The 21,430-nt window shown below is 36.3% G+C and overlaps 1 protein-coding gene across 1 annotated transcript in view; it reads left to right on the plus strand.

The window, feature by feature from the left end:
• MYO1F (myosin IF) overlaps nt 1-21,430 on the plus strand; it is a 1,136,901-nt gene that overhangs the window by 853,078 nt on the left and 262,393 nt on the right. The window contains exon 12 of the mRNA XM_044053742.1: nt 7,795-7,881. Coding sequence (XP_043909677.1) covers nt 7,795-7,881 — 87 coding nt within the window. The remainder of the gene's footprint in view (nt 1-7,794; nt 7,882-21,430) is intronic.

Here is a 21,430-nt window from a genome sequence, read left to right on the forward strand (position 1 = left end):
AAACTCAAATGCTATGGAACAACTTGTTACCACTCCCACAAGAGGGGAAAACATACTGGACCTGATCATCACCAACATGGGGACTCTATGCTCCAGACCAGAAGTGTATCCCTCACTGGTAAGATCAGACCATAAACTAATCTCACTGGATATTCACATCCCGACCCTACCCCCTGCCCAGAAAACCACAGTGAAAAACTTCTCTAAAGCAAATTTCACTCTCCTCAAAACCAAGGTGGAATCCTTCAAAGCCCCCGGGCCTGTGGAAAATGCGGCCCAGACCGCAGAATCCTTTATAAACGCATTCTATGAACACCTTCAGGAATGCATGGATCATGCGATCCCAAATAAAACAAAGACCCAATCCTCCAAAGGTAGACGTCCTGTCTGGTGGACCCCAGCCATAAACAAACTATACAATAAAAGGAAGAAGCTACTAAATGATAGAGCAAAATCCCAAAAAGGGAAGGCATCACTGATCAGTATTAGCAAAAAACTATGGGCACTCATAAAATTGTCTAAGGCCAGCTTCGAGAGAAAAATTGCACAGGACACTAAGGATAATCACAAGGCTTTCTTTAGTTATGTTAGGAGCCTGGGTGGTAATTCCCAGATATGCTCAGAATTAGTCCAAAATGACAAAAAATACACTGAAACCACAGACATTGCCAACATCCTAGCTGACAGGTTCAGCAAACTTCTCCCACCAAAAGGGCAAATATCTATCCCAGCAGAGTGCTGCCCCCCTGACATCTCAGGCCCTCTCCAAAGCAAAAAACACAGCATCAATGGGACCAGACGGTGTCCCAGGCTGCGTCCTACATGAACTCCAAGAAGAGCTAAACCCAAATATAAAACTACTGTTCAATCTCAGCCTTACTACAGGATATGTGCCCAAAGAGTGGCGTACAGCAACAGTGGTCCCTCTCCATAAAGGTGTTGCTGTACGCCACTCTTTGGGCACATATCCTGTAGTAAGATCCTGGAAACTATCACCCCATAAGCCTGACTAGCTTGGTCTGCAAAGGTATGGAAAGGATCATCATGGACCTCATAAATAAAGATATTGGGGACCTACAGACACTGGATCCTACCCAGTTCGGCTTTGTTAAGGGCAGATCCTGCCTCTTAAACCTGGTTGATTTCTTTGAAACAGTCACCAAGGCCATTGGCGAGGGGAAGGTGGTCCACACAGCCTACCTGGACCTCGCAAAAGCCTTCGATACAATATCCCACTCGGGCATTATAGATAAGCTCACCAGCTTAAATATAAACCCCTATGTCACTAGATGGACTGCAAACTGGCTCAAGGACAGAACCCACATGGTTAGAATTGCTGGAGCCATGTCAGACTCCAAACCAGTTACAAGTGGTGTCCCACAAGGCTCAGTCCTGGGACCTCTCTTGTTCGGTATATATTTCTCGGAGGTACAGGCCAACACGGAAGGACTGTGGCTGACCAAGTTCGCAGATGACTGCAAACTGGGTGCCATAATTGACTCTCCAGTACTAAGATAGATAGATATGATTAAAGCAATGCCCAGTATTAGAACAGACCAGGATCTATCATGCACTATTGCAAATAAACTAAAAATTTCAGCACAGGCAGAAAAAGATACACAGATAAATACATGGGGAAAGTGCAAAATAAGCAATTTATTGATGACCCAAAAATGTTTTATATTAAATTGGGAAATAAGGTAAAAGGAATTGAAAGACCGGCAAAAAAAGAGGAAGTAGATACATTTGGGAGAAGTATCTATGAAGATCCTGTGGAACATAAAGGTGCTAAATGGATAGAAGAGGTAAAAGAAAGAATAAGAAGTTTAAAGGTAAGGATATGAAATGGGATGAAATAACAGCCAGAGAGATTTTTAACAAAGTTAAGAAAAGCCTCTAACTGGAAAACCTCAGGCCCAGATGCAGTACTTTGGTTAAAAGTATTAATATCTTTGCACAAGGATTTAGCCATGAGCAAGAGCAATTTATATGCGCACCCCAAGCAGACACCATACTGGCTAATGGGTAAAACAATGCTCTTACTTGAGAGTGAACCTGCAAACTACCCTAAAACTAATAGGCCAATAACTTGCCTTCAGACGATGTTCTAAACTATACACAGGAATTGACACCGACTTTATAGTCATTTAGAAGAAAACTCAATTATGGCAGTAGAACAAAAGGGCAACAAAATAAAGTTATATGGAACAAAGGATCATTTGTTGTTAAAGTTATAGTGGAGAACTGTAAAAAGGGGAAGAATCTAAGTATAGCATGGCTTGACTACAAAAAAGCATTTGATAGTATCCCACATTCATGGATAAAAGCATGCTTAAAGATGTACAAGATGCACCCTACACTGATTGTCTACATTACAGTAACCATGAAACAACGGCAGACCACTTTGCAATTAAGCCATGATAAAGGACAGATTATTATTCCACAGATAAAAATTCAAAGGGGGATATTCCAGGGTGATTCTCTGTCACTGTTGCTATTCTGCCTTGCCATTAATCCATTAAGCTGTTTACTTAACTGCTTAGGCCATGGCTAAAATGTGGTTCCTAGAAAACAACAAAGTCTAATGACTTCTCATCTTCGCTTTGTCAATGATTTAAAACGTTATAGCTCATCAGATGAGGAACTGAAAGCACAGCTACAGGTTGTCAAAACTTTTTCAGATGATATTAGAATGTCATTTGGTCTTGATAAATGTGCAAAAGCAACCTTTAAAGCAGGAATACTGCAGCACCAGGAAAACATCAGTTTGGGACAATAATATGATATAAAAGAACTTGAGCAAGAGGGAGTGTATAAATACTAAGAATTGATGAGGGATCAGTAATAAAACAAACAAATGCAAATAAAACTCAGTAAGGAATACTTTAGAAGACTTAAATTAATCCTGAGAACAGCATTGACGTCTAAGAACAAGATCCAAGCTATAAATCAGTTTGCTCTTCCTGTCCTAACATACAGTTCTGGAGTGATTGAATGGTCCCAAAAAGTGTTGGATAGATTAGATATTAAAACAAGAAGGATGCTTCATGCTCACCAAATGATTTATAAAATTCAGTGTATACCAAGATTATATATTCCCCATTCCGAAGGAGGGATGGACCTCATTGAAATTGATTACATGTATAGATCTGCAATCTGCTCACCAAATGATTTATAAAATTCAGTGTATATCAAGATTATATTCCCCATTCTGAAGGAGGGATGGACCTCACTGAAACTGATTACATGTATAGATCTGCAATCGTGGGACTCCACATATATCTACTGACCTCACAAGGTCCAAATGTAGTGAAAGTTTTTAAACATGAGGAGAATAAATCTATGATGACTTCTCTGCTTAATCTAGCAGAAGCATATCAACATCAAGCAGGAATAGATCTGCAATCGTGGGACTCCACATATATCTACTGACCTCACAAGGTCCAAATGTAGTGAAAGTTTTGAAACATGAGGAGAATAAATCTACGATGACTTCTCTGCTTAATCTAGCAGAAGCATATCAATATCAAGCAGGAATGCGAATCAAACCAGAAGTAGATAAAAACCAGGCAGCAACTGAATGTGCTAAAAAACAAAAGAAAGAATGTAAGGTGAAGGACCAGATGACAAGGCAAGAAACGTGGAAAATGCATAAATATAGTTGCAAGTATGGAAAACTTCTGGAAAAACCTCATGTTGATCAAGAACGAATGCAGGAAAGATTAAGGAGAGGCAAATTCAAACCAGGAAATGAAAGGTTAATATGGTCAGCCGAAGATAGTGGGCTATGTATAAGCTGGTTTACAAAATCCATTGAACATGTGGGAGAAACAAACAAATGTAGGTTTTGTAAACCCAAATTGTAACCAGTCGCACACCTTGTTGCTGGTTGCGACACACTAATGGCAGAAGGACTATATACTAAAAGGCATAATAATGTGGCTTGACTGTTGCACTGGGGATTGTGCAAACATTATGGTATCAAAGTGGCTGAACAACACTGGAAACATGTGCCACAAAGCATCATAAAAAATTATGAATTTTAAATCACATGGGATCACCCATTACCAGCAGTTCAAAAGATATTTGCTAGAAAACTGGATATAGTGGTCCAAGAAAAGAAGACAAAAGTAGCATTGATCATTGAAATCACCAGACCCAGTGACTACAGTGTCTTGGGTACAGAGAGACACAAAGTCATAAAATACCAGGATCTGCAGGCAGAAGCGAGAGCAATGTGGAAGAAATATACCCAGACAGTTCTAATAGTAGTAAGAGCAACAAGTCTTATAAAAAAGAATTTACAATCATATTTAGATATGTGAATTGCAAGAGGAGTCATTACTGGGTACATTGTGGGTGCTGCGAAGAGCACTTTTGGCTGACATCAAAGACTGAAGCAATACTAATTTCATGAATTGTAATTGTACTTTCACTTAGGAATAGGGTCCATTCCCACTACGGGATTAGAAACCCAAAAGATGTGGAGAAATTAGAAAACACAATTTTAGTGCTGGTGCATCTGTAACTAGTTTGAGCATTTTAAAATCTTTTCCTGTTCAAAATTATACAGTCAGGTAGCATTGTTGCTCTAACATCTTCCTTTGAGGCATTTTTATCTCACAAATATGAGGTCCACTTTTTCAAGATACTACAACAGTTTAAAAAAAGTAATGCCTGCCTGTCTTTGACTCTAGCATATTCCAATTGCTTTGGCATTTTCTGCATCAGGCTTCAGTCCCATTGATGTTAACCTATGACCAGTGTCTTACAGATGCATCATTTTAATAGCGCATACATAATTTTAAGTGTATGCGTGTGTGTGTGTGCATCTAATGTAAAATCATGCTACCTTGATATTTTTAACTACTGTAGCAATCTCTTATATCACAAGTTATACAATCCTCTTGCATCTGACCCAAACTACTAAATCAACTATGTTCAGATCTTCGAAGCCTTAAGTTACTCTTGCAGTAGTTATTTGAAACACATGCAGTGTTGATTAAATATAAAATGCAAGTTTAAGAAACCTTTATATTCTTAAAGATGTGTTGGGTACACAGTCTGGAGCTGTGTTCATCTAAATGTATCTGCCAGGTATGCAATCAGTACTGAAAACAACCTCAACATTTTAAATTAAAATCATGTCTTCTGCAAGAAACTATTCCCTCATTTAATTTATTCTAATTTTGTGACTCTGTCAAATATAAGCATTGCCATTATGGAAGTAACCATACTATTTATCTATTCTGTTTTTCATAATTTTTATGACATTCCATAGGCATCCATTTTTACTGTTCTCTATTCCAGAGAGTTAAGCGTTACATTCTATGGACCATTTATCCTCTAGTATTGCATCAGGATTGTATGAGATATTTTCTGGAAAACATCACAATCTTATATGAAAATCAATATGTTAAAAAAAAAAGAAAAAGTATAAAAAAATGAAAAAATATAAAATGCACTGCAGGAATACTGTCTGTTCAGCCAAGAGTACAATAAAATGAAAAACAAAATTGTACACAACAATAAAACTTGTACTTATCTATTAAATGTTATTGTTGTGTACTATTTTCATTTTGTTTGTTTTCGGTATATTTGTGAAAAAAATCACATATGTTGACTTTCTGCTTTCACATTGATTTTGTTTCACTGCTTCCAGCTTCTCACAAACCAAATGGATTAGAATATTATGAGAATTTACTTCTTTGAATGTTACAAACTGAAATATGATCTCATATTTCTTATTGTGTTTTCATATGAATAGCGCTTATTCCAGTTACACCAAGTGCTTCAATGAATGATGAAAAGTGACCAAAAGATAAATGATTTTATAAGAGATAAGTACAGAAAAAAGGTGGAGGACAAATTACAATGCTAATTTTTTCAACATTAGGAATTAATGTAAATAGTATAAAGAATACAGTAAGGCATTTTACAGTGTATGAATGACATGGGAATGGGAATGTGAAACGATACTGTTTATTAGACATGAGATTTCTAAATCTAATACAGCTTCAAAATTTGTGGATGATAGAAATGATATTTAGCAAGGAAAGGAAAATGCTGTTAATAGTTAACGCTGAAAGATAGGAAATGGGCATCGGGTTCTAAGAGTGGAGATGTTATACATGTTCACAGAAATATATATACTGTATATATTTGACAAAATTAAAATATTATGCCAAATATAGATACAGTAATTCTGAATTATTTTAACTGTGAACTTAGAGAAAGAAAGAAAAATATGATGTGATATTATATATGAGAACTAACAATTACAACCTGTTAAATATTAGGAAAGAAAAAAGGTATAAGAGAGAAATAAGAATATGAATTTTTGTTTTGTTTTCAATGTAACTTCAGGAAGTGAATGGGGGAAATATGTTATATCAAATCATAGGACGACACTGGTCAAAGTCAGGAAAAAGTGATCACATTGTTGAGGAAGGAATTAAAAGAATCCAAATTATGTAGCACACTAAATGCAATATCAATGTTAGTTATGCAATGAACATGCAGGTATAAGGCTGTTTCTAAAAAAGTTAGTCAGAATGTTGAAAAGTTTATAAAGTTAGTATAAAGAACCTAGAAGATTATAGATATATTTGAAAAAGGAAAAAGTACACCTTAGATAATTCAGTAAAAGGTTCATTAGAAAGTTTATATTGCAAGACTTCTATGATAGCATTTTAGTGCTGTGTGTTTATTATAGTAATTATAATGTTAAACATTATTGCCTCCTTATGTCCAGAAAAGATGAAATGGTATAAAATGCCTAAATAAAAAAAAAAAAAAAAACTTCCACTGAGGCAGAATATGTACCCTTTATCTTAAATAAAGGAGAAGGTAACTGGAAATATTTATCATTATTTGATTTGCAGTGAATATCTTCAGAGAAATGCATTGCAGATGTCTCCTGCCATATTCAGCTTTACTTACCTGGTCTGTTACATACATCCAGAATGCTTATGATTTTGTATGGAATTTCAAAAGTATTTTAATACATATTTTTTTAAAGGCTTAAAGGGGTGAAGTGATTTTTGCGTCAGAGGGGGACAAGCTTAGGATTTTCAATAAAAGCAGCAATAGAAATAAAAGCAGAAATAGAAAGAACTAGGGTGGAAAAAGATGAAATATGGTTTTAAAGATGAAATATGGTTTTAAAGACAGGAAAGGGAGACAAAAGTTAATAGCCACATATATGTACAACAAAAGTAACAGTTACTCAATAAAAAATATAAAAATAAAGGAATTAAGACAGGGATAATGTAACTTTTAGAAAAAAGGCAGCATCTGAGTAAGGGGAGACCAGAATTTGAATACTTGGGAAGAATGCTTAGACAAAAAGCTTGTTATTAGAAAAAACAATCGTGAATATTATAATATAGTATATTAAAGAAACATGAACTCAGAAAGGGATTGTGAAAGAAATAAGAACAATTTTGCAGCCTCTGTCAGCACAGTGTCTGGCAAATAGATGGTCTCCAGATCCTGTGGAAAAAAACTGGCGTGGTCAGTGTCAGCCAGGATACTTCATATACCCAGAAGAAAACATGACAGAGGCAAACTTAGTTTGGATTACTTTCATGGAAATTCAGACAGTTTTCCATGTCCTCTGTAGTTTTAAATGTGTGATCATGGGAAATTAATGCTAGTCTAGAATGGTTAAGAAAAGAGTTTGATATTAAATACTTTATTTCTCACATATACACACTGTCTCACTTTCAGCTTGAGCAGAACTACATCCTTTTTACTTGACAATTGCTATAATGGTATTTCTTTGTTTTACAGAAAAATGGATTTGAGCAGTTTTGCATTAACTTTGTAAATGAGAAATTGCAACAGATCTTTATTGAGCTTACTTTAAAGGCTGAACAGGTAAGGTTTTTTTTTGCATTTGTTTCTGGGTGTTATGAACTATATGTACACTAAAGGAAAATATAAATAAAATAGTATTGTAAATGGAAACTGTTTTGTATTTTATTTTCTGTACATTTTATTTTTACTTTTATCATACATTTATCATATTTTATTTTTCTCGCAAAGGCGCAACATTTTCTAGGCTGCATTTCCTTCTCAGAAATTCATACCTGCATGGTTTCTGTACAAGGCATCATTGTCACTGTCTTTAGCTATGATTAATGCAAGCAGTGAGGACCGCCTTAGCACTTCTGAAAAGATTCAGGATAATTTGTTAACTGATGAAAAAGTGAATAAAGCTCTTGGGAAAAGAGGGATTCTTAGGGAAGCAAAAAAGCTATGAGGTGTTTCTATTCCTAAGAAGAAATGGAAATGGTGTGAGTGCACAGATTTCAAAATCTCCAACTACAAAATTGAGGTACCTAGTCATGAGAGGGGGCAAAATACAGAGCAAGGGCTAGAAGGTGAGGCAGTGCATTAGCTCAGGATCTTATAATACAGACTAGTTTCACAAACAGCAATGCACTCACTCATGGCTATGGCAGAAAAACCTGTCTGGTGTAACAAGACAGTCAAGACAATAGTGCAAGGCAAAGCAGATATGTGCAACATGTGCTAGCCAGTAATGTAATAACTGCAGCATCTACACAGTAATGTATAAACTATAGAGTAAGGATAGCAAGGCCTGCTGGGAGAGGACAATGGTGCAATGCACGTTTTTAGAGTTTATTGGGTCAAATCAAGGAAAGGGTGGGCCCATGAGTACAGCAGGGCCCCTGGAGAGAGTACACCTGCAACAGTGATAATGTCAGTTAATCATATGAACAGGTCAAAGGAAAGTGACCTATGTCTATGTTCTTGTTATTGTTTTGAAAGTCATGCAGTGTTGTGTTCTAGTAAGGAAATTGCCTTAATCTACCCAGTGTTCTATATCTTTTTCACTGTCTAGAGAAAAAAAATGCATTTTGGTTAATGTTTTCAGACTTGCTCTATAGACAGTACTACTGCATTCTTATAATCCCCCTGCTTAATTTCATGGGTATTTTCTATATCATATAGTGTGTATATGAAATGTAAGCTCTAGAAAATGTATGTGGCATGACCAAGAAAATTCCTACAGTAACCCAATACTAATGAGGAGCTTTGTTTGATATAGAGTAGTTTTATTCCAGAGTATGGGAAGTCTCTGGGACAAGAATCTATCCCTCTGGCATGTTCTGTTTATTGTGGTGACAAGGTTTAGGTCCCTATAGCGTGTAGCTCGGAGGGATTGGGATTTCTTTAAGTGGAGCATGTCCAACAGCTCTGGGTTTGACATAGCTTTGTATGTTGGGCAGAGATCACCTCTGAGTAGGCGATATGTGACAGAGTAAAGCTGGAGTTTTTTTAAACGATCTGTGAAGGGCATCTGTTTGAGGCTGGTAATCCTCTTTGTGAGGTATTTCTGCGGCCTTTTCAGTTGTTGTAGATGTCTTGTGAGGTACATACCAAAAGGGGCATTGTACTTTATAATGGGTCTAATGAGTAATGAGTAGAGGGGAACAATGATCTCTTTTTTTCTGGATGAGAAACCTTTTGTGATGATGTGTGCCACATAATAGGATTTCCTGAATACTGTGGTGATGCGATTATCAAAGGAGAGACTACTGTCCACCTGTGTCCCAAGGTCTCTTATCAAACTTTCGGTGTTAAGTATACTACTGCCTATGTTGTAGTTCATGGTACAGAGTTTTTACCAAAGGGGATGACAATGCACTTTTTGGTATTGAGCTTGAGGCCATGGCTTTGACACCAGGCATCTGTCTCAGTGAGGCCCTTTTGTAGGATGTCCACATCGTTAGGAGTTTCGATTATGGCTCCTAGTTTGCAGTCATCTGTGAACTTCATTAGCCAAAGACCTTCTGTGTTAGCCTGTACTTCAGAGAAGTAGATACCAAACAGGAGAGGACCCAGGACTGAACCCTGTGGTACTCCACTTGTCACTGGTCTGAAGTTAGTTTTGGAGTCTGCTACTTTCACAGTGTGGGTTCTGTCAGTCAGCCAGTTGGCAGCCCATCTTGTGACATAGGGGTTTATACCTAGTTTAGTGAGTTTATCTATAATTCTATAGTGGGGGATGGTGTTGAAAGCCTTGGCAAGATCTAGATAGGCTGTGTGAACCACCTTACCCTCATCTACGGCTTTGCAGACTGCTTCAAAGAAGTCTATCAGGTTTAGGAGACATGATCTGCCTTTTACAAACCAGAACTGGGTGGGGTCCTGAGTTTGGAGAGTACCAATGTCTTTGTTTATAAGTTCCATGATGATACATTCCATGGCCTTGTGGACCAGGCTCGTCAGGCTAATGGGGCAGTAGTTCCCGGAGTCCATGGTGGCTCCCCCCTTGTGGAGTGGGATAAACATTGCTGTGTGCCATTCAGCGGGCACAAAGCCTGAGGTGAGGCTATGATTGAACATGGTACCTAGATGGGGTGCCATTTCGTTCTGTTATTCATGTAGAATGCAGCCTGGGATGTTGTCTGGTCCCATGGATGCTGTGTTCTTGGCTTTGGAGTGTGTGGTTTTTACCTGTGCAGCCATGATTACAGAAACGTTGCATTCGTCCGGTATAGAGATGGGCTCTTTAGTGGGTGAGAGGGGGGTAAAGTTAGCATTGAACCTATCTGCCAGGATTTGGCATTATCAGTTGGGTCTGTATATTTACTGTGATTGTGCTGTAAACTCAGAGCAGATCTGAGTGTTGCCATTGAGATTCTTGACATAGCTATAAAATGCTTTGTGGTTGTCTTTAGAATCAGTGGCGATTTTGTTTTCATAACTACCTTTGGAGGATTTTATCAGGGATCGCAGCTTCTTACTGAGGCTGACCAGGGGAGCTCCTCCACTCATGGGATTTTTCTCTCTTTTGCAACAGTTTCTTCCTTCTGTTGTACAGTTTGTTTATGGCAGGGGACCACCAGATTGGCTTCCTTTTTTTTGGAGGATAGCATCTTGGTTCTGTTTGGGATGGCACAATCCATGCACTCGTGTAAGTGCTTATAAAGTGCAATTGTGTAGGATTCAGTAGTCATAACTGTATTGTCCATCAGCATGGGTGTCATGAAGTTCACCACTTCTGTCTTAAGAAGCATGAAGCTGGCTTTGGAGAAATTTTTTACCATGGTTTCCTTAATGGGGGGTGGGGGCAGGATGTGGATATCTAGGGTAATTGGCTTATGGACGGATCGGACCAATGAGGCATTGACTTCAGGTATGGAACACCGGTCACTCATGTTGGTACTGACTAGATCTAGGATACTGTTGCCCCTGGTGGGGGTGGGGATAAGTTGGATCTAGGGCGTTGGAGATTATGAATTCCAGAAAGCATTGAGCGAAGGAGTTGGTACACGAGTAGTTTTCCCAGTTAATGGTGGGGTAGTTGAAATCACCCATTATTAGGGTATTTGGTTGAACCCTAATATTTCCACTATATCAAGAAAAGAGGAGTGGGAGTCCTGGGGCATGGTGGGTGATCTGGAGCAAGCTACAATTTGGATTGCAGTTTTGCCCAGAGTTTGTTGCACTTGGATAACCTTGGCTGCATTATGCTGAGAAACCAGCCTGGAGGTGTGGATATCCTTAATGAATATGGACACACCTCTGCCTTTGGTGTTCTGGTCCAGGTTACATGGCCAAAAAGTGTGGTATGAGTTATAGACTGGTAGTGCAGGGGTACTCTCTGGAGCCTTAAACCAGGTCTCAGTCACTGCACAGATATCAATGTTCTCCACTTTGAAATTTAGACTTCTAGCATTGGGTAGCATCACCCTCAGTTTTTGCTTGCCTGTTCCTGTTACGGTGGTGAATTTGTCATTTGAACCTTGCCTAAAAAAGGCACTATAGAGGCGGCAAGAACCTTAGCCAGTATCCGGAATCCCACGGGTGACAGATGCAGGATATTCAAGAAAAATCTTGATGATTGGATGGGAAATAGGAAATTCACCCCGGGGATCACCTCTGTCTCTGCTCGACAGTGGCACAGGAAAATAATTTTCTTGGGTGGCAAAAGCCAGGGAACCTTTTTGGCTGGGCTTGTATAGGCCCTATGGCTGATAGGTTCATAGGTAGGTACTAGGCTATGTTACAAAGCAAACATTACAATAGCTTGCAAAAACAATTTCACTCCATAATTGTAACAAGAAACTCCATATTTTGGAATATAATGGATACACTGTCATGTTATTTGTGGCTATGTCACTAGACTATGTCTTAAATGAGCATTATATAAAAACAAGGGACTAACAGCCTGCACCCCATTGTGATTTTCTAGTCCATCAAAAATCTAACCCAAGTACAGTCAAATTTATAGCTTATCTCCAAGCTAGAGTATTCTATAAATCTCCGATTCATATTGTGAATGCTGTATTAATACATTTACAACTTTCCTATCTATTTTATTATATAGCCTGGAACTCATTAAAAAATGTATAATTATTAAGAAAGATTACACTGACACAAGCATGCTTATCTGATATATTTTGACTGCAAAAAAATATAATACCTGTATATGGTAGTACTATTTCCTCAGCAGAAAAATATCAGTCATTTTGGATGCTCTGGAACTTGCTTTCACTTCTGTTCTAATGATTTCTCAAATTAATGTGCTGGCTGAATTATGTATTTTAAAAGTAGTGTCCCCCTGTCATTTTAATGCTTCTCATTGAAAAAGAAAAAGATTTGTTTATTTTTATACCCAGTGTGCTTTATTCTCAGCAACAGGTCCCGTCTTTTCTGCCTCAGTCCTCCAGATCCATCCTGACCCTGGTTATAGCCAACCAGTTACATCTTTCTTTTCCCAACATTATTTCTACCCCTCTTTCCCATCTCAAACTATTCAAATGTGGAGTAACCCTTTAGTGTGCCTTTTGAGGACAGGGAATACCCTTCCAGGTAATGCAGCCTTACTGGCCACTAGCATGTGCAGTGTTGCATCATACAAAGTCCATAATGGATTTAGTGGAGAGTTTGTTGCACTGCAAGAAGGGCAGCTGATAGCAGAGTCCAACATGCTTCATAATAAACACCAAGCCATCTTTTTCTGTTTTGCTTCCTCTCCAGAGAACTTATGTGAGGCAGTCTCCTTCACTCTCAATCTCTCTCTCCTAATCACTGACCACAGTCTCTCCTAGGAGTCACCAACAAAAGTGGTGGTTTCCCAACCCTTCCAACAGATAAGGCAATATGCCATTGTTATTCAGATCCCCAGATGGGTATCCACTAATTCCACTCACTGGCATTGCAAGTTCACGGCAAAAGCCTCAGTATCAGTCATACTGCCTTGGAAATTTGATTTTTAGAATTTCTGCAGATATATTTTTTTAGAAATAATTATTTAATTGTAATTTTTTTGTTTCCCTTTGCTAGCATTTACTTTGACAAAGTTAGCTTTGCATGGCTCATTTATATACCCCCACTCCAATATTCCACTATTTCAAGTTGCAGTAACAGTACGCGATTACTCTTTGTACTCTTTCAAGCAAATCTGTATGAATGACGATACAAAAAAAGCTTGTTACCATTTCAAAAACAAGCATGCTTCTTGGACAGCCCAACCCCAGTGCCAGTTGAGCATATTTCAATAGAAAAGAAATCCAGCCACTAAAGTACTATTCAGCAGCCAAACTTTTTGATTGGAATATGCTACAGAGGGGCAATGCAAAACAGCAGAAAAATCAGGTACGTTCTGAAAAATAAAGACAGAAATGTACTTGATTTTCCTTTGTTTTGCTATCCCTCCCTAAACCTTGACAGACTTTCGTACCTCTCAACTGTCCAAATCTTTACAGAATGCACAGATTTGTGTCTCATACACTGTCTTCCACATAAAACAGCAATGGAGATGCTCTACTCTTGAAACAAAAAGTGGATATTCTCTTTTCTCTGCCGCTTATCTTCAACATTACTGATGTACTGTACAAGCATGGGAACACAAGTCTCATACGAGAAGGCAGTATATCAGAAAATGCGGAAGAACGAGTAACATAGAATAAAATGACAGCACCATTATACAAATACATTTAAGAAAGGTAAGCAATTTCTTTCTTAAATAATGTCATTGTATAATAACAATAACCCACTCATTGGTGCGGGTACATCATGATTCAACAAAACAAAGGGATTCAACAGCAATACCAGAAAGGACTTATAAATCAAAATGCTGCACCAGGGAGTCACAATCCAAACCAAAAATGATAATTTATTAATGTCCAATGAGACAACAGCACACAATACTTAAGAAACAAAAGGTTTATCTCTTTCGCCTACTTTCACATTCACATAGACTTCCTCAAAACCATGATTCCAATTAACAAACTGCTCTTTAAAAATATTCAAAGTATTAACAAGCTTTAGAAACTTAACCAGTTAGCTAATAAATAAAATAAAGAAAGAAACATTGTTTCTTTGAAACCTAAACAATACAGCAACAGTGGTTGAAATATTAAAATACATATACAAAATACATTCAAATCTTTATCAAATTATTTTTTATTAAATATTTTCACAAAATATGCAGAAGATAAACAAGACATATACATGTGGTACAGTTGATGTTACAGAATGCATACCATAAGTAATAATAGTTATTGCACACATTACTAATTAACATTCAAATTAGATAGAATTACAATGTTGTGTTACTACGAGGATATGCTTATATTATGACTTAATCCAAGAACTTTTATCATATAGCAGTTCTCTTGTAGATTATTTTACAATTGCGAACAGTACTTGAGGTATAACATCAACCTATAGAATGATAATTTACTCTACTATACCTTGTATACATATAAACAAATATGTCACCTTCATTATTGTGGTTATTAATCTCAACTAAGTGATGTGTTTACTATCCTTATATAATTAGCATTTAACTTACTGTTTATGATAGAATATCAATTAATGCTTTGTAGTACCTCTGATAGTAGGTTTGGTTCTTCTGACTTTCTACAAAGCTTCTTGGCCAATATGCTTTTTCGCCATGCTTTTATATTCTGACCAGGTTAGTCTTGATCTGTTTATCCAGTTTTTCACTATGTTAGCTTTTAATAGGGTGCATAGTGTTGTTATAATGTGTTTAGAGAAATTATTATTATTGCATATGAATATATGCAGTATAGCTGTCTCCCATGACAATGTGAATTTTGAATAGTCCGATTTCCCTAAAAGGAATCTTAGTGAGCACCATAGCTTATAAACTGTTTTGCAGCTCCAAAAGATGTGGAGGACATCTGCCTCTTTATTAGGACAAAAGGAGCAATAGAGTGACTTGGATGGGTTGAATTTGTTAAGGTGGACAGGTGTAGGGTAGGCATTGTTGAAGATCATGATCTGTGTGTGTATATTGACTTTTTATATGGTGCCAGTTTCATAGTATTTCTAATAGCTAATTCCTTTTGATTGTCTGCTGTGGTGTTCTCTTTTCTTTCCCAAAACTTTGAAACAAAATTGTATTTTGATATTTAATATTTGCTATTAATTTATATGTATTTGATATCATTTTATTTTTATTTAAAAGCAATTTTAGAATTTGTGTTAAATTGACATCTTGCTCAACTACATTGATATCTTTGGTTATAGTACTTACTAGGCATAAGATTTGTTTAAAATCAGTTTATATTTATTGCTTGCTTTAAGTAGTTTCATATTTTCCATTGAAAGGTTATTTAATTGGGTAAAATTTTTTTTAAAGGGTATTTTTCTAGGTAGGGGCAGGCAATGCAGGGGAGGACGCAAGCATCACAAACATCAGCAATGTGGAGACGTTACTCCAAATCATGGCACGCAAATGAAAACGTACCAATGTATTGAACATTTCCATCCATATCTCTGGCAGAGGCTGAATTGCAATTACTGAATAAAGGGCTTAATTTTCTACCTGTTTTTCTAGTGTCTGAAGATTCTTTGGCACAAGATGTGATGGCATTTTGTTGTTTATTAAATTTAAAGCTGTTTTTTGATTCTTCTCCTACAGATTCAGTTGATCACTCACTCAGATTGCATAAATCGACCTTCATACCTCCCATGTAACATCCAGTACAAATGTTTCAAAATATTGTGCTCAAAGATCTGCATTTCCACTTTCGTGAAATGGGGATTATGCCCCACAACCTCTCAAAGATTGAACAGGTCTTGTTGAATTTACACCAGAACAAAAATGTGGTTATTTTACCAGCAGACAAGGGTGGGGCCATAGTTATCATGGATTGGGGAAAATATGATGCAGAGGCCCTGAGACAGTTGAATGATAGAAAGTGCTTTATGCACATGCCTCTGGATCCTGTCCTCAGATTTAAACAGACTGATGCATATTTTTTATTAGCTCAGGAAGAATCTCCAGGACCATCTTAAACTTAGACTGTTCCTGACCCCAAATATCAGTATTTCTATTTATTACCTAAAATACACAAATCCCTACTTGACCCTCACATCATCTGACTGTTCCTTACCCCAAACATCAGTATTTATATTTATTACCTAAAATACACAAATCCCTACATGACCCTCCCGGCAGACCCACTGTTTCTGGTAGGGGTTCCCTTACCAAACCATTATCACAATTTTTGACACAACATCTGCCACCACTCTTGAAACATGTGAGATTTCGAATTCAAGATACCACTGCATTCCTACAAATCATTTCAGATATGCAAATTGAGCCAGGTTGATTATTATACACTTTCGATGTGTCAGCCCTATATACTAACATTCCCCATTGGGCAGGGCTACAGGCTCTATAATATTGGCTATTCAAAGTGGAATTATATCCACCAAGGTTTAACACCTTTCTCGTTTGCCTTGCTAAACATATACTCACCAAAAACCTTTCTATTAATCAAGATAAGTGTTTTTGGCAAACACAGGGCACTGCCATGGTGGCATCTTTTGCCCCCATTTATGCCATCCTGTTTGTGGAGGAACAACTTATTTATGACCCCACTGATAATCTATTTCTTAATGAAACAGATATATGACGATGCTGCTTAGATGATTGTTGGATGGTCTGGCAGGCTGATGTGACCTATTCACAGGAGTTCATGGAATACATTAATGGGAAAAAGTGGGGCATAAAATTTACAGTGAATTATCATTTAGAACAAATCACATTTCTGGATGTTTTGGTCACAAGGAATAGGGACCATACATTGGACACCCAGGTTTACCGAAAATATCCACAGTATAATTCTTTGTTGCATGCATACAGCTTTTCAGCCAGCACACATCACACGAAACATCGCCAAATCACAATTTCTCCATATCAAAAGGATTTGTTCTCATCCTGACAGGTAAATGATCATAAAAAGGACCTTATTACTAGGTTTCAGGGCCCATGGATATAAAACAGGGACCATTTTTACTGCCAGCAATTGGGCGTCCTCAAGGAACAGACAAGACCTTATGGTCTAAAAAGAAAAATGGTTACAGGGCCAATCCAATATCAGATTGGTAACCACTTATGGGCACAATAGTAACACATTGTTGAACATTATCAACAGGCATTGGAATATACTTCTGGCCGATCATAGACTATCTCAAATATTACAGGACAAATGCCTTTCTTCTTATCGGAAAGGCACAACTCTTGGAGAACATTTTAATCACTACAAACATGGTTCCACAACTTCGAGCTTACAATCTCAAGTAACCCTACCAGGTGAGCTTTTGCATGGCTGTGTCCCCTGCAGACATTGTGTACATTGTGTCAGGGTGGTCAAAACTAAATTATTTAGTAACAAAAACACGGGCTTGGTTTTTGATATAAAATTTTTAGTCAACTGTGCTATAGATTGGGTCATGTACTTGGCAACATGCTCATGCTCGGCCTTTTATATAGGGCAAACTTCCCGACCAGTCAGACTTCAGATTGCTGAACACGAGTGACATCAGGCATAAAAGAAATAGTAATGCTTTATATAAACATTCTTTGGTACACACCTCAGCAATTTCAAGTTCACCATTATAGATAAAATTTGTGGTGACAAGTCACAAACGTGGCTGGCACAATATACTCAATAATAAAGAAAAAAAGTGGATCATTACGCTGGGTGGTTTGTTCCCACCTGGGCTTAATGAACACTTGTAGCCAGCCAATCCCTAGGAGTATTTCTCTATTCTTTTGGTATATAAAGGCATTTGATATATGTTTTTTCTTAACACTGATGAAGGCTTATTGAACTTGCTGAAATCAGTCCATTTTTGCCATGATTTAACTATGTAATAAAGGACTTGTATGTTTTGTACACCACTATGTGCTGGCTTTTGGTTTTTGAAATATTTATCTAGGTTTACTATAGTGTTTGCTAGTTTTATTTCTGGGTTGTTATGTATTGGTTGCAGAAGAGCAATTGTGTCTTTGAAATTTATTGATATCACTAGCTTCTTGAAAATTTCACAATTGTTTGTTAAGATTGGGTGAATTTTTGTTGTCTTAAGAGTTTCTTGTTTTAAGAAGGGAATCATTTTTGGATTAACTTTATATGTTATAATATTCTGGTGAAATAATTGAATCCATAATGGGTACCATTCATTACCTGTTGGGTCATGATTTGCTATCTGCATGATGCAACTTGCATTAATAATTTCATAGTACAATTGAAAATCAGGAAGGTTTAAGCCTCCTTTTTCTTTTGAGGGTATTAGCTTATTATAGCTAATTCTTGTACTTTTTGGGTACAATATGAATTTTGCCAATCAAACTTTTATCTTGAAGGTGGTAACTGGAATTTTCATAAAAGTGGCATTGAGATGGTATAAAATCTTAGGCAATATGTTCACTTTTACAACTGAAGCTTTTGATAAGGTAGATAGTTTAAGCTTTTCCCAGTTATTAATGTTACTGACTATATTTGATCAAGTTTTAACTATATTATTATTGAACATATCTGATTGTGTATGGCTAAAATTTAAACCTAAATATTTCAAAGTATATTGCACTATAACATTAATCTCTGGAAAGTAAAATTCCTTATGTCCCAACGGTTAATTGGATAAAAAATTGACTTCTTAGGATTAATTTCATAGCTGGATACTAGGAAAACGTATCTATGGATTATAGGATTTTATTTAAATCAATATTGGGATATTGAAAGTAAATATTGAGATCATCTGCAAAAGCTGTGCATTTTGAGTTTTTGATAGTGAAATAAGATGATAGTATGTTCTCTGGGTATTTTGCATTAGTAATATTTCTAAATAAAAATTAAACAGGTTTGGTGAGAGTGGGCATCCCTGACTGCTTCCATTAACTATTTGTACTGGGTTAGAAGTTCTTATTAATATAAAGAGTTGTAGTTGCTTTAGTATATAATGTTTTAATCATTTTTATATATTCTTTTTGGAATCCAAATTTATAAAGTAAAAAGAAGAGGAATTTTTGACTGACTCTGTCAAAGGCTTTTGTTGCGTCTACTGATGATGCTTATTTAGGGGATTTGTCCTTGGCACATAAGACAATTAGGGCATTGATGGTTAAAGTCTTGTCCTTTACTCGTCTCTGACACAAAGCCTAGCTGTTCAGGTGTAATTTTAACTGGGGCTGCTTTCTGTATCCTGTGTGTTAAAATTGTTGAAAATATCTTAATATCCATATTTATCAGAGCTATGGGTCTATAGTTGTTCGGATTTGTGGTCTGTATGTGGTTTTGGGATAAGTACGGTTTTGGAATTGTTCAGGTAAAGGTTGGATATCCCAACTTTTATTATATAGTTGCATAATTTTAAAAGTACTGGTGTTACTTGTTGCTTAAAATGTTTATAAAATTCGAGAAAAACTCTAAGAGGCAACACCATCCAAAGCGAAGAAGACCTCTATTACAAATAACTCATAAAAGTATAAAAAAAATGTAGGGAGCACTTTTGCGTTACTATGAACACTTCTTCAGACTTAATGATTATTGCAAAGAATCTTTTGTTTAAATATATCTAGGTGACTGTAATGAATAGCGCTCTGGCCAATCACATGTCTAAATCCATTACAACATAAGCTACCTAGTCTGTTTAAAAACTTAGGTACTTTTAACTGAATTTGAATAACTATATACAATGCTGATTGGCAGCCATATGAAACATCTATGTGAAAATTCATATGTGCATTCTTTTAAAATCCCACGTTGAATTAAAAGCATCAGCATTAGCAAAATATAAAAAGACGTACTGATGTCTTGAAGTGTCACTAGATGGTAGTGTTAACTCATAATGCAGAATACAAGATCTATGGAAGCATATAAAACATATAGGCTATTAAATGCTTAGGTACTTTAAACTTAATTGAAATAACCATATACAGTGCTAGTTGGCAGCAATACAAAAAATCAATGTAAAAATCATATAGAACATGCATTATTTTAAAATCACACTTTGAATTAGACACATCAGAATTAACAAAATATATAAGACATATTAATGTCTTAAAGCTTCACTAGGTGGCAGTATAAATTCATGCTGCAGAATACAAAGTATATAAAAAATTGCCTTATCTACACACACACACTTTTTTATTTCATTGTCTTTCAGTAATTTTATAAGCGTTGCTACAGACATTAGTTAGCATTAACAAATAGGTTTATCTATAGCTATTTTTTATGATTTATCTATAGCTATTTTTTATGAAAGCAGGTTACGGATGTGTATATTCATATTTATATAAGTTAAATATAACTAGTCTATATGTTATAAAAGTTTTTTTTATTTACTTTGCATTCTGCATCATGCGTTTATCCTGCCACCTAGTGGCAGTGTAAGACATTAATATGTCTTATATAGTTTGTTAATGCTGATGTCTTTAATTCAATGTGGGATTTTAAAATAATGCATTTTTTATATGATTTTTACATAGATTTTTCATATTGCTGCCAACTAGCAGTTTATATGGTTATTTAAATTAAGTTTAAAATACCTAAGCATTTAATAGCCTATATATGTTTTATATGCTTCCATAGATCTTGAATTCTGCATTATGAGTTTACACTGCCATCTAGTGACACTTCAAGACATCAATAAGTCTCATATTTTTTTAATGTTGCTTTTAATTCAAGGTGGTATTTTAAAAGAATGCACTTGTATATGAATTTTCACATAGATGTATGGCTGCCAATCAGCACTGTATATAGTTATTCAAATTCAGTTAAAAGTACCTACATTTTTAAACAGACTAGTTAGCATATGTTGTAATGGTTTTAGACATGTGATTGGCCAGAAAGCTATTCATTACAGTCACCAGGATGTATTTAAACAGAAGTTTCTTTGTAATAATCATTAAGTCTGAAGAAGCGTTCATAGTAACATGAAAGCACTCACTACGTTTTTTATACTTTTATGAGTTATTTGTAATAAAGGTCTCCCTTGCTTTGGATGGTGCTTCCTCAGGTTTCTCTTGATTTTGAAGGTTTCTATATCATAGAAGCACTTTATCCTATTGACTGTGCTTGTTTTTTTTCCTTGTGGACAGCCTTTTGTGTTTATAAAATTCTGC

Source organism: Protopterus annectens, chromosome 13.part0 (assembly GCF_019279795.1).
Source record: "Protopterus annectens isolate FY-2018-M chromosome 13.part0, PAN1.0, whole genome shotgun sequence".
NCBI classification, from domain to species: Eukaryota; Metazoa; Chordata; order Ceratodontiformes; family Protopteridae; genus Protopterus; species Protopterus annectens.